Source organism: Setaria viridis, chromosome 4 (assembly GCF_005286985.2).
Source record: "Setaria viridis chromosome 4, Setaria_viridis_v4.0, whole genome shotgun sequence".
Taxonomy (NCBI): domain Eukaryota; kingdom Viridiplantae; phylum Streptophyta; class Magnoliopsida; order Poales; family Poaceae; genus Setaria; species Setaria viridis.
The window spans coordinates 19,297,361-19,311,197 of NC_048266.2; the positions used below are offsets into that span (position 1 = coordinate 19,297,361).

General features: G+C 48.2%; 1 protein-coding gene across 1 annotated transcript; it reads left to right on the plus strand.

The window, feature by feature from the left end:
- Nucleotides 1-11,415: 11,415 nt before the first annotated feature.
- On the plus strand, nt 11,416-13,378 carry LOC117852155 (probable methyltransferase At1g29790). The gene has a single exon (XM_034734131.1). It carries the CDS (start codon nt 11,736-11,738, stop codon nt 13,200-13,202), a length of 1,467 nt encoding a protein of 488 aa, XP_034590022.1. The 5' UTR covers nt 11,416-11,735; the 3' UTR covers nt 13,203-13,378.
- The last annotated feature ends 459 nt before the right edge of the window (nt 13,379-13,837 follow it).

Sequence of the window (13,837 nt, forward strand, 5' to 3'; positions counted from 1 at the left end):
CATGAGTAGTAGCTGATATGTATAGAAGCAAGTCCTCATTTGGAGATGGAGCAGTGAGTACAGGAGGCTTTGACAGAAAGTCTTTGAGTTGCGTTAGTGCCTTGTCTACCTCTTCTGTCCAGTTGAACTTGTCCTGGTGTTTGAGAAGCTTAAAGAAGGGTAGTCCCCGTTCTCCAAGTCTCGAGCTGAACCGATTGAGAGCGGCCATGCAGCCTGTGAGTTTCTGCACATCCTTCATGCTAGCTGGTGCTTGCATGTTTGTGATGGTAGATATTTTTTCCTGGTTGGCCTCAATGCCGCGATAGCTAATGATGAACCCGAGTAACTTGTCTGAAGGTAATCCGAAAACGCACTTAGTAGGATTGAGTTTCCATCAGAAAGCTCTTAGACTAGAGAAAGTTTCCTCCAGATCAGCCATGAGTTCCTCCTAGTTTCTTGTTTTGACGACTACGTCGTCGACATAAGCTTCGACATTGCGGTGAAGTTGCTTTTCGGAGCACATTTGTATAGCTCGTTGATAAGTTGCTCCTGCATTCTTTAGTCTGAAGGACATTGTTTTGTAGCAGAAAGCTCCGAAAGGTGTGATGAAAGTTGTTTTGGCTTGATCTTCTTCCTTGAGGCTTATCTGATGATAGCCGGAGTAGCAGTCGAGAAAATATAGTAAAGTGCATCCAGCGGTGGAGTCGATCACTTGATCGATCCTGGGTAGACCGAAAGGATCTTTTGGACAGTGCTTGTTGAGGTCGGTGTAGTCGACGCACATTCTCCATTCGTTGCTTTTTTCTTACGGACGAGTACGGGATTTGCTAGCCAGTCAGGGTGAAAAACTTCTTTGATGAACCCTGCTGCGAGTAGCTTGGCTAGCTCTTTTTTGGTTGCTTCTCGTCTGTCTTAAGCGAATCTGCGAAGTCGCTGCCGTTTTGGGGTAGCTTTGGGATCAACATTTAGAGAGTGCTCGATCAGTTCCTTGGGCACACCTGGCATGTCAGCTGGTTTTCAAGCGAAGATATCGTGGTTAGCCTGAAGGAAACTGACGAGCGCGGATTCCTATTTAGGATCTAGCCCTGTTCCAATCAGGGCTGTCTTGGAAGAGTCGCCCGTCTGGAGATCGACTTGTTTGAAGTCTTGCTTGCTTGCGGGTTTCACCTTTGTAGGCCCCGACTTATTTTCTAGGATCTCAAGTTCAGTTGGATGGAGCTTCTTTGAAGCTGTGAAGACTTGTTGCATGGGGCTAGATGTTTGAGAAGTCGTGGCGACTTCCATGGCTTTGGTGTCGCATTCGTAGGATCGCCGTAGATCTCCTCGTAGTGTTAGTTCTCCCTTGGGGCCTGGCATTTTGAGTACCAAGTAAACGTAGTATGGTATGGCCATGAACTTGGCGAGTGCTGGCCTTCCAAGTATGGCGTGGTAAGATGTCTCGAAGTTAGCGACTTCAAATCTGATGTACTCGGTACGGTAGTGTTCCTTAGTTCCAAAGGTAACTGGGAGGACGACTTGTCCTAGTGGTATAGCTGTGTTTCCAGGTACAATGCCGTAGAAGGGTGAATCTGTTGGAGTAAACATTTCTGTAACGTCGAGGCACATCTTCCTCAATGTTTTGGCAAAAATGACGTTGAGTCCACTTCCGCCGTCGATGAGTACTTTGGTTAGCTTTGAGCCTGCCACAACGGGATCGTGTACTAGGGGGAACCGGCCTGGTTCTGAGAACTTGGTCCATTGGTCCTTTTTGCTGAAGGATATGGGCACTTCTGACCACTTTAGCGGTGTTGGATCTGTTGGTTCGATGGCCATGATCTCCCTGAGTACGAGTTTGTTGGCTCGCTTGGATGCGGTGCCTGGTATTCCGCCAAAGATGACATTGACTGTCTTGGAGGCGGTCTGGAAGTCGCCTTCTTCTTCTTCGTCGTTGTGGACTTTGTTCTTGCCCTTATCCTTTTCTTAGCGTACTCTTCAGGGGGTGGTGGTGCGGGTAAGTCTTGCATTACTCGGCGCATGCTGTAGCAGTCTATTGCCGAGTTTTTACTAGTCGGGTGCCATGGGCACTGCTTTTTGAGTAGTTCGGTGAAGGTCGGCCCTTCATCATTTTTGCGGGATCCCTTTTTCCTGGAGTTGTTCATGGAAGCAACAGTGTTGTCGGGCTTCCTTTTGCGATTGTTTGCTCGAAAAGTTGTTTCGAGTATCGTTGTGTCAAGTTCTATCCTGGTCATTGTTGTTGTTTTTGTCGCATCCACGGTTGCAGTGGGAGCCGAACCGTTCTCGCTCTTTGTCTTCTTCATCTGCCCACTGTTGTACCATAACTTTAAGATCTTTGACATTAGCTGGTCGCCATCGACCGAAGTCTTGGTATGTTCGTCGATCATAGAGTCCGTTCTGAAAACACTCGATGACGTCTGTTTCTGAAATGTCAACTATGGTTGCCTTCTTTTCGAAGAACTATCGCAAATAGTCGCGTAAGGTTTCGCCTTCTTTTTGCTTAATTTGACTTAAGTCGATCTTGTTGCCTGGTCTAGCCATGGAGCCGGCGTAGTTGTTGGTGAAAGCTTTTGTCAAATCTGCCCAAGAGTCAATTGACTTGGGTTTGAGTGACTTAAGCCACGTCAGCGGTGCGGGTTCCATGCATATGGGGAAGTGGATAACTTTGGTGTCGTTATTGCCTCCGGCTACCTGAACTGCCAAGGAGTAGCATCGTAGCCATTGAATAGGGTCTTGCTTGCCATCGTACATGGTAATTCCTGTTGGCTTGAACTTGTCAGGTAGTCTTGTCTTCATTACCCGATTTGTGAAAGCAGGAAAGTGGTTCTAGTTGTCGACTTCTCGCTCGCGCCGACTGTTGAGTATTTCTCGTAGATCACTGAAGTTGGACACTTCGTGATTCTTTCGAGTAGGGCGAATGCTTTTTACCGAGTTGGTGCAGCTGGCCTCTCCAATATCCTTATGGCGTGTTGGGGTATTGTGTTTGCTTGGGCCTTGGCTGTGCTGCCGAGGCTGGTTGACGACTTCGTTGTCGTTTCTTGGAGCATCGTTGTTGTTGGCTGCAGCACCTCTGCTGCCTTCTTGATGGGTCGTGATGCGAGGAACAGATGGAATTGGTGATTCCTTGTCGAGTAGCTTGTAAGCTTGCTCCGCGAGTTGTGCGATTAGTCCGTTGCCGCGCTGCACGAGCTGGGCTGTGGCTGCGTTGTCCCTATCTTGAGGCATTAACGTTGTTAAAAGATTGATAGAAGCGATTGCCGCAAGTGGAGTATTGTGCTCTTGAGCCTGAACTGCGTCGAAAGCCCTTTCAAGGTTTGTGATGGGAATATTTGTAGCCATCGACTGTCGTCGCTCGGCTTGAGTAGCATTGCGCATCCTTCTTTGGTTCCTTTGATCAGAGGTTTCGTTTTGTGGGGCATCAGCTGTAGACTCGTCTTCTGAGATATTGTCGAGTTGTGCTAATCGCCTGGGGGTTCTGTTCTGGCTAGTACCCGGGTTGTTATTTTGAGTAATAACAAAGACTTCCATGTCTGGGTAGTAGCTTCCGGAACTTGATGTTGCAATCTGTGGAACTTTCCTCGCGGTTGGAAGTGAGTGGGACACCCTCTTGATATGGGAGGTTGTCTATATGAGCGACAAGGCGTGACTCGTAGTCGCGGGCAAGAAGAGATGGTCTCAAACCTGGCCAATGTACGAATCTGCCTTGTGATGTTGAAGTTATTACCAGTCCTTGGGCTGGACCAGATAATGGTATCTCTGGCGGATAAACCGAGTCGGAGTTGTCGTCTTCGTCGTGCTCGAGTTCGAGTTGAATTCGAGTAAAAAAACCCTGGTGGGCTTCGGCTGCATTGCGGAGTCCGTGCGGAAACCGTTTTGGAGTCGAAACCGGGTTGGGGAGTGACTGGAACCGACTAGTCTGAACCGAAGTCGAGTCCGACGCGTATTTCAAACTCGAAGTTGTCGACTTTGAAATCTTGGTTTTTTCTGACCGAACCCTCCGATTTCTTCTCCTGGGCGTTGATGATCTCGCGCCGGAACAAACAACACCATCGGCGATGCAGAGCCAGGATCCAAAAATGAAGGTTGCGCCCGCTTCGATGGTGAAGACGGGCTTGATGATGACCGTTGCCATTGAGGTCGCGCTGAGAAACTCGACGAGCTCCCCTACCTGGCGCGCCAACTATCGGTGTTTTAGACCGGCATCCCGCCTAGGGGGTACCCTAGATGGTCTTTTATGCGGTAAGGATCGTCGAGAATCAAGGAATCAATGGTGATGCAAGGAACACGATTTAGATAGGTTCGGACCGCTAAATCGCGTAATACCCTACGTCCTACGTGTTTGTTTGTATTGGTCTTGGATGAACTCGAATTGTTCTGTTTTAGGGGGGTCCCTACCCGCTCTTATATGCACGGGAGGACAGGGTTACAAGTCTGAGTCCAGTCGGGTACTATTACAGAGTTCTACTCGGTATGGCCCGAGTAGTTTTCCATACACACACTTGACTAGTCCGAGTGGGATACGCCTATCCCTTATCCTAATCATATCCAAGTACGTCCCTTAGTGGGTCGTCCAAGGTCTACTCGTGGGCATGGGGTGCATGCCCGACACCCGCCTCCCAGGTCGTCGCTGCCCCGCGTCCTGGTCGCGCGCCTGGCCGCCACCGCCCAACGCCGCTGCCGACCTCCGCCTGGAGCTTGGGCTCCCCGTCATCGCCTGGATCTCGTGCTCCTCTGCCCACCGCCACCAATCCCCGTGATGAATCGAGGAGGAGATTGATGAGGAGGCGGCGGCCGTGGGGCCAGGCTCAAGAGGAAGGCGGACGACAAGGACTCTGGCGCAAAGACGGCGGCGGCGGTGGCATCGCCTGGAGGAAAGAGGGCCGCGGTCGGCGAGAGCGCTGGTACGACCATGATCGGGGAACTCTGCGTTGACTGGAGGGCCTCTCTTGATGCTGCGGAGGAAGTCAAGGCCCCAGCAGAAGCGGAGAAGCCCGACGATCCGAGCAAACCCAAGTGCCACAAGTTCCTATGAGATCTCCAGGAAATGGTGCGCCGTCACAAGCCCCAAACTCAAACCCCTGCTTGTTTCGTGTTCTCACGATTCCATCCCCAATCCATCCCAGGATAGGCTCTGTAAAATTTCGCTGTCAGTACTAGGTGTCAATGTGGTTTGTGGTAGCATGCAGAGTGCAGCAACGATTTCTCTTGTAAGAACACAGTTCCGAGATTACAGCTGAACATTTCGGACAGCTTTCTTGACATTACTAAGCATCAGTTCTTGTGGCATGATGGATGATTTTGGAGTAGAGTAACAGGGAATACAGGAAAGCAAACGCACAAAGGAAACATAGTGCTCCCTGGTTTGGCCTTTGAAGGGCACAAGAAGAGCAACTTACGATTGCACGATCTGAATTCTGAAGGATCGCATTACAAACATACAAATGCGCAACTTAGGAACATGTGAATCTAAACTACCATACGAGGAATTTTAGACAATTCCCAGGAACTATTTTGACCTTCAATATCATCTCCCAGCTAACTCAGATGTCTTCCGTGTGCGCAGACGAAGGCCAAGCTTATTTGTTCTGACCCATCTGCTGTATGGTTATTGGAGCTGCAGGCAAATGAACATAGATCAGAACCATACCCGGTAGCCCAAAGATGAGACCCCAAAATTAAAATTATGGCTTAATGGCACAATGCACCAGTGGTGTTAGTAGCATTCTTGCAGATGGGGGAAAGAAACAATTAGAAACTAAAAGCTTCATGTTCAAGTCAAGTGCCGAAACAGCATGCTACTGTCTGTTACAATGAACATTTTGTGATACTTCCCTCAAAACTATTTCAGGTGTGTGCTACTGCTATACCTGGCCGGACCTTCAAAGTGCAAGAATGATTTAGCAGCAGACTAATATAATGTGCAGAAAATTCTTTCATATCACATTGAAACCACGGTTGCACGATCTCTTTTTTTTGAACGAGGGTTGCACGATCTCAAGATCGCATTTCAGGCAGGCATACAAATGCACTTTGTATCAGAAACACATGAAAATTATACTGACGAACATGGAAATCTGAGATGCTTACTTCAAATTTAAAACAGTTTTGTGAACATGGAAATCTGAGATGCTTACTTCAAATTTAAAACAGTTTTGTGTTTGCGAGTATTTTTTTTCTTTACAATTCTTGAGCAGGTAATGCATGAAGCAGTACCCTACCTTACCTGAAATTCAAGGGCACAGATCAAAAGATGCAGCATGAGGAACGCACCTGATGTGCAGAAATACTAAATTGGGTTTGCGTAGTCAAATCATTTAAGACCATCATCCAATCTGTCTTCTTTTTCTTTCTTTCTTTCTTTTTTTTGAAATGGTGATCATCCAATCTTTTAATCTGGCAGCTTTAATAAATGACCATCCTTGTGCATATGGTGGGCTATTATCTAGCATCTACCATGAAATCTGCTTTACAGCCATACTAGCAATGTTATAGCCCTAAATATCTCCAGTTGACAGTTGCTGCATTGTGCTGGCTCTTCTGCATTAAGCTATTCTATTCTGTTACAGTCTATATATAATATCCCCCTGCGGTGAAGTATGTTCAAGTAGAGCCATGGAGTTCTTGCTGCGTGTGGCATTTCTGCTTAAATTGTACAATCAGATGGCTGGGGTGACTCATTCTTTGGGTAATGGTGAAAATATCAAGCAAACAATATGACTGATGGCTATTATGTTTAAATGTGAATGTGATATGTTTTCACTCTTGGACGTTAGAATTGATGCGTGGTAACTTCTTAAACTTAGAAAATGTTGGATATAGTTGTTACGGGGAACTGAAAAGAAAAAAGGATATGGCAGTATTTGTGTTGGTATAAAATGTCATTAGTTTAGAAAACACAATAGATTTTTTACCGTAGCAACGCACGGGCATTTTGCTTTTAATATTATAAGTAAGTGACGCTTCTGCTTTTTTTCCGTCCATCGTGGTCATTTTTCAAAAAAGTCACTCAACTTTATAGGAATCAACCCGCAATTCAAATTCTGAAGAGAGGGGGGTTTGGGTGGAAATGGGAGGGAAGAGAGGGGGTTAAAGGGTTTTCCTTCCTTCGAAACACGAGCGGTGGCCGGAGCGGGGTGCCCCGCGCGGCCTCGGCGGCAAGGTCGGCCGAGCGGCGTCGGCCTCGGCGTCCGCAGGCCGGTCGCGCCCATCCACCAGCGCCGCGCAGGTCTGCCCCTCCTCCCCTCCCGCGGTGCTGAGGTTCCGTGCGCGCGGGCCGACGGGTGGCTCACGTCTTGGGTTGGTGGGGCAATGCGGGTAGGATTTCATGGTCGATGCTGCGGCGATCGATCGGTTCGGGGGAATTTGGGTGGATATCTAACGCGCTTGTGGGGAGCTAAGGTGCGGGTGTCGGATTTCGAGGTGGAGCTTTTGGCTGCCAGGTGAATAGACTATTGAAGTTGTACAAGAATGAGAAGTATGTTCTCTTTGTTGAGCAGTTTGGATCAAGAGAGCCAACATTTCTTGTTGCATTCTAGGTGATTTACTGCTGAAAATGCCATATAAATAGCTGTCCATCAGATCAACAAATGCATATCATGTATCTGCTTCACTTATTTTCAGGAGGCGGCAAACAGCACGTCTGTCCTGAGAAGCCTCTGGCAGGCACATTGGCTTCAAAAATATCGGAAAAACCAGGATGAGATTTTCTCTTGGCTAGAGGATAGCATTCTAGCATTGGAGCATGGATTTACTGACTTCCTCGAGAAAATGGAAAGAGCTGGCTGGGATCAGAACCAAATCATTCTGAAAGTGCCAAAAGAACCTGTCTTGGTATTGCAACACCTGGACCAAGAGGTTTAAGATGCTACTGTGGCCTAGCAATTCCTCACTGGCATACACTTCAGAGGTGACGGACCCTGACATAACAACAATCAGCCTAGTGAACAAGCTACACCCGCAAGATGACATCCTGGCAACAGGAAGCTCAAGGTAGGCCTATCGATGTATTAGTGCCCAATATCACTATCCAGTGCTAGATCTTTTTTTCCCCTCCCACAACTCACAAGATGGTCCTTGCAGGTCCATTTTCATATGGAAACCAAAGATTGAAGATGAATTTACAGAAGAAAGGACCGAACAAAAGGCCAAGGAATCTGTATATGGATTAGGTTCCCGGAAGAAATCAAATGGCAAGCTTGACAATAGTAGTGATGACGACTCAGATGGTGATTCTGGCAGAAAGAACAAGAAAGCAAAGAAGACTCGTTTCACTCACACCGCAAAAGGAAAAGGCAAATCCAAAGTCTGATACTTTGTGTACTTCATGCTTCAGTAATTTTGACAAGAAATCGGCCACTTACCAGCCGCTGCTGAACCTTCATTTCATCTTTTGTACCATCTTGACCCCTAGCTAATATGCTGAAGACCCATGGTTATCTACTGCATGCACCCAAGGAGCTTTTGATAAGGAGCCCCCAAGGAGTTAGCTCTATAAGTAGGTTTCCGTTGCTTTTGGATCCCGACATGCTTATGGTCACCGGTCAATGTTGGCTTTTAACGGTTCATCCAATGTATAAATGCTCCTGTACAGTTGGCTGAATGCAGTTTATGTTCATAAAATACTTATCGGTGCACTATTTTTTTTAAAAAATGTCTGTCCACTAATCATCCATGCTGACGAGAGACGAACTCATTTTTTTTCTTGACTGCCTATTTTACCCATGTGCGCGCGGAGAAACTATAGAGTATATAAATAGAATTTTAAGCAAAGTGATAGGTAACAACACTTTCATTGCTTCCCTAAAAGACGGAACTTATAGTACCATGTCGTGTATGAGAGGATAACCGATGCATCAGATCTAATAGTCCCAGGCGATGTGGAAGAGCCTTTTGCACAACGCTGCACAATTGACCGGAGCTGCTTGCTCCTAGGAATAACAAAAGCAGCTGATGCATTTGTGATGGTATTTCCAATTTTGACAGTGTGAAGTGTAAACATCTGGTCATGTGCCAAACATAGTTTTTTACGATATGAATTGCTAGATCACTGAGCATCAGCCGCATGAGAATCTTGGCCAATATTCAGTTGCAATTGATTTAGCAGGTCAAGATCATGCTTTGAAATTGGAAGGACAAGTAACACTATTATATAGAACATCGAATGCTTAGGTTATTAAGAAGGACGTAGTTTTTTAACACTATTATTTGTACAGGGCTACACATTTTCATCAAAAGGCGGCGGGTTGGAATAATGGTGCGGGTTCGCTTATATAATCCTCGTATACTTTAAGATTAAAATTAGAATGGTTATCACTTACTTAAATAAAAAGTGTAATAAGTACGAGTAGCAAACATATTTAAGTCAAAATTATATTGATTTTCTAGCAAATGTATAGAGATCCGTTTTTATAAAATATAGTAGTAGAAATATAAAAATACACGAGGTTTAGAAAATACAACCACATTTCACCGCAGCAATGCACGGACATCTTGCTAGTATAGATAAATACCAATGCATCTCTTGTTCACAACAATAAACACAAGTCCAACATAGACAAATAGTAGAGAACAGAGGTTCTAGTACATAACATAACAAGTAAAGTGCTTTTGAAGCTGAATTCCTTATCACAGCAGTAGTATCAGAGCTAGATGATGCCTAAGCACAAGAACTGAGGCCAACATGGACCTTCACTCCATTAGGCTATGGATGGTCTCCATGTCTGCGGCCTCATTAGAGTGCCCTTCTCGATAGGAACTGAGCAAAGCAAAGGGAAGGAGGAAAGAGCTAACCGGTCGGTAAACAAACCACAGGTGAACAACTTACCAGAGTTTGCTGGAGTCGAGGGAGAGTTGTAGAGCTTCTTGTCTTGCGGGTCAGAAATGCAGGATTGTAGGTTGTCGTGGCCGGCAGCTTTGCGGGTGTAGTGTGGCCGTCCGTGGCGAATCGGCGGTATGCTAGAAGTCCGTCGCTAGTGAGCGGCAGCACCGACGCTCCTGTCCACACCGTGCGGGCGGCGGCGCACGAGTGGGGAGCCGGCGGCGGCACGATGTGTGAAGAGGGTCGGCGTCAGGGAAAGGGCGCACAGGAGGTAGGGCGTGATGTTGGGCTGGGCTGTACTCAAAAAGGCTTGATACGTACTGAGGAACGTATCATCATATTTTCCACCAATCCCTATCGTATCCGTACCGGACACATAGCCAATACGACAGATTTCTGGCGTATCCGTGCAGCGTAGCCCGATGGCACCGGGGGGACTCGAGAAAGTCGGGTTTCAAGCTGAGGCTGTATTGCCGGAAATGATGGGTTGAAGCTAGTCCCTGAGAGTTTTAAATTCTATGCCACACAAGTAGTTTTGTTGACTTAACACTCTAATTATGAGGAGAGAGGAGAGGAAGGTTTCATCCCCATAAAAACTCACCTAGCACAGTTACAAGTTTCATGAAACTCAATAAAACTTGCATTGAGGATGTTATTTTTCATTACATGACGCATGATCATTAACTCCATGCAAAAATTAAATGTTGCAGGCTGTCTATGAAACTGTGCAATGAAATTGTGAGTTTCATTCCTTTCAAAAGATGACATGGCAGTCTTGATACAGTGCAATGAAACCATGTACTGAGACTGGCCTAAGAACCCACGTGGTGCCCGAAAACAGAGAAATACTAAGATGATTCCTCGCATTATGACCTATTTGGGAGGCCTTACGTTGGCTCTAGCTTCACCTATTTTGCACAAAACGAGCCACTGTAGCGTAAAGTTGTTTTGTAAGCCGAATCTAAAATAAACTAGAAGCCGGGTAAAATCACTATTTTTTGGTGAAGCCTCTGTAGATATGTTTAGTTTTCATAAGCTGCATCAATTGATTTGTATTTAGAAGTGCTTTTAATATGATTTAAATTGAGCATTTGGCATTATATGATAAGAGAAATCAAAGTTCAAAATTTATTTTTGAAGGCCTTTTCTTTCTAAAACCCGTCTTATGCAAATCATCACTACATTGGTTTGATTTTGTTTCCGAAACTTAATCCACACGCTTGAGACTTTGAGAAACGTATATGAAACAAGAAGACAGAAGAAGTCATAACAAGAAGCTTACCTTATTCACAACGTTAGCAAGCTTCTTGTGATTTTCAGAAATTTGTAGTAAAGCAAAAGCAAAACCTTTTTTCTTCTAATTGGACGAAAGGATGCCGAGCAAATAGATTAAAAACATTAAAATTTATTTCTAGTCTCTGCAGACGCTATTGCCTTATGGCGGGCACATATTTCCAAATCCGATTATGCCAAGAGTTGAGTGCTTAGAAATACATGTCGAATTGCGGACGAAAATTGAGAATCAGCGGAGATTCAAATTCGATCGTGATTGCTTTCTTCCAGCGCGCAGTTTGCTTCTCTGACGCGCTTTCGTGTCACTTTTATTTCACTCGTCAACTCCTCCATCCACAGTAATCCCCATTTGCTTTGCTTCCTGTTGTCTGTTTCACTATTCCTAGCTCCTTTTTCTTCAACATTGAGTAGGCTGATGAACAATTAATCCATGAGCATGGAGATCCGAGCCTCGCGAGTGGAGTGCGCCCTAAGCACTGATCACCTGCCCACCCATCCGATCATGGCTAGAAACCAAAGTAATCCCATGAACCAAGACGGCTAAAGCTGGCAACACTAATCCACACTGTTGATCGAAGCGCGCACCATTGGGGCTGTGCTCTGTTCTGGCCGCGTCGCCCGTCGTTCCGCCGATCGGCCCGCCAAGCCAACAATGGAGGGGTTTTGCTTCGCGCGGTGCCGGTTCACGCGGCTCATGGCGGCGATGCAGCTGGCGCTGGGCGTGTTCGTCATCTTCATCAGCATGGCGAGCCTCCACCGCTTCTACGCCACCAACAACCTCCTCCCAGGCCTCGACGACCCCACCCACTGCGCCAAGTTCCACACCGCCGCGGGCGGCGCCGGCGGGTATGCCGGTTTCGACATCCGCGCGCTCGCGGACCGCGTCGACGACGTGCTCGTCCAGCTCGCGGAGCTGCAGGACAAGCTCGAGGCCACGGCGCTCAAGATCGGCAAGAAGACCAAGAAGAGCAAGGCCCGCCACAAGCAGCCGGAGAACATGACCATGCCGGAGTTCAGGCGCTTCCTCGAGGACGAGGTGATCCACCCGCTCTACAGCGCGCACATCGCCCTGCGCCTCATCCGCATCCCGCGCCCGGACCCCGACGGCGGCGACGGCGACGCCGCCGCCCCGGCCGTCGACCCGCTCGTCAACTTCTTCACGGCCGAGGAGACGCGCAAGTACGTGACGGCCAAGGCCAACCGCGACGGCCTGCCGAGCGTGTACGGAACCAACCGGACGTACAGCACCGTCGGCCATGCCTGCGTGCTGATGCGGCAGGAGCTGGACGAGTACATGAGCTACGACGTCGGCGCCCACTGCCCCGACGACTGGGACCTCGGCCAGCGCCTCATGCTCGGCGGCTGTGACCCGCTGCCGCGCCGCCGCTGCCTCGCCCTGGCCTCCAAGTTCTTCAGCCGCCCGATACCCATCAACGAGTCGCTCTGGACGCTGCCCGACGACGGCAACGTACGGTGGAGCCGCTACCACTGCCGCGGCTACAAGTGCCTGTCCGCCCGGAACCAGCGCCGCGGCTACGACCGCTGCGTGGGTTGCTTCGACATGGACCGGGAGAAGCGGCGGTGGGTGGCCGCGGCGCGCAACGGCACCGCGGCGTCGTCCCTCGCCGACTTCCGCATCGACGACGTGCTGGCGGCGAAGCCCGGCGAGGTGCGGATCGGGCTAGACGTGAGCGTGGGCACGGGCAGCTTCGCGGCGCGCATGCGGGAGCGCGGCGTGACCATCGTGTCCGCGGCGCTGAACCTGGGCGCGCCGTTCGCGGAGACGATCGCGTTGCGGGGGCTGGTGCCGCTATACGCGACCATGAGCCAGCGGCTGCCGCTGTTCGACAACACCATGGACCTGATCCACACGGCGGGGTTCTTCGAGGGGTGGGTGGACCTGCAGCTGCTGGACTTCGTGCTCTTCGACTGGGACCGCGTGCTCCGACCCGGCGGCCTGCTCTGGGTCGACAAGTTCGCCTGCGCGCGCAAGGACCTCGACGACTACATGTACATGTTCCTGCAGTTCAGGTACAAGAAGCACCGGTGGGTCGTCTCCTTCAAGTCCAAGGACGAGGTCTACCTCTCCGCGTTGCTCGAGAAGCCGCCAAGGTCATGATCCATGCACATCGGCTCGGTCATCGGTCAGAGCAATCTAAACTGCTGAGAGAGATATACCGTAGTATATCTGGTTGTTTGCCTGTACTGATGAGCTTTGTAATTTAGGGTCTGATGATTCAATCTAACTTGTTCATGAATAAATGCCAAGGTTTTGAGGTTGTTTTCCCCAGCCAATTCGACAATGCCCTCCCTCTCCATCTGGTTGTTTCCTCCAGCCAGTGCAATGGTACTCTCACCTCTGTTCGAGGTTTGCTTCAGTGTTCCTCTGTTCTGTCCATGTAAGGTTTGTGAACCTCAAAGCAAAAAAGCTATAAAATATCTGGAATAGAGCAAAATCTATGTAGTCCTGTTCCCAAAGGGCATGTCAAAGAAACAATGTTACCATATTTATAGGTATGAATCGAACACCAACCTTATATTTGACTAACTATGGCAAAGTGCAAGAATAGAAAACAATTCATGAATGAAAACCTCAATTCATTTCTTTCAAACACTTCATCTTATTTGATGTCAATATGTGCCAAGTGTTTTTCTCATCTGGTGGCGAGGTCAGGTTTCTTATTTGTTTTAAAGGCAAGTAGTGCATGTGAGTGGGTGGTGTTGTATGGGTTTCCACACCGTTTCCTACACAGC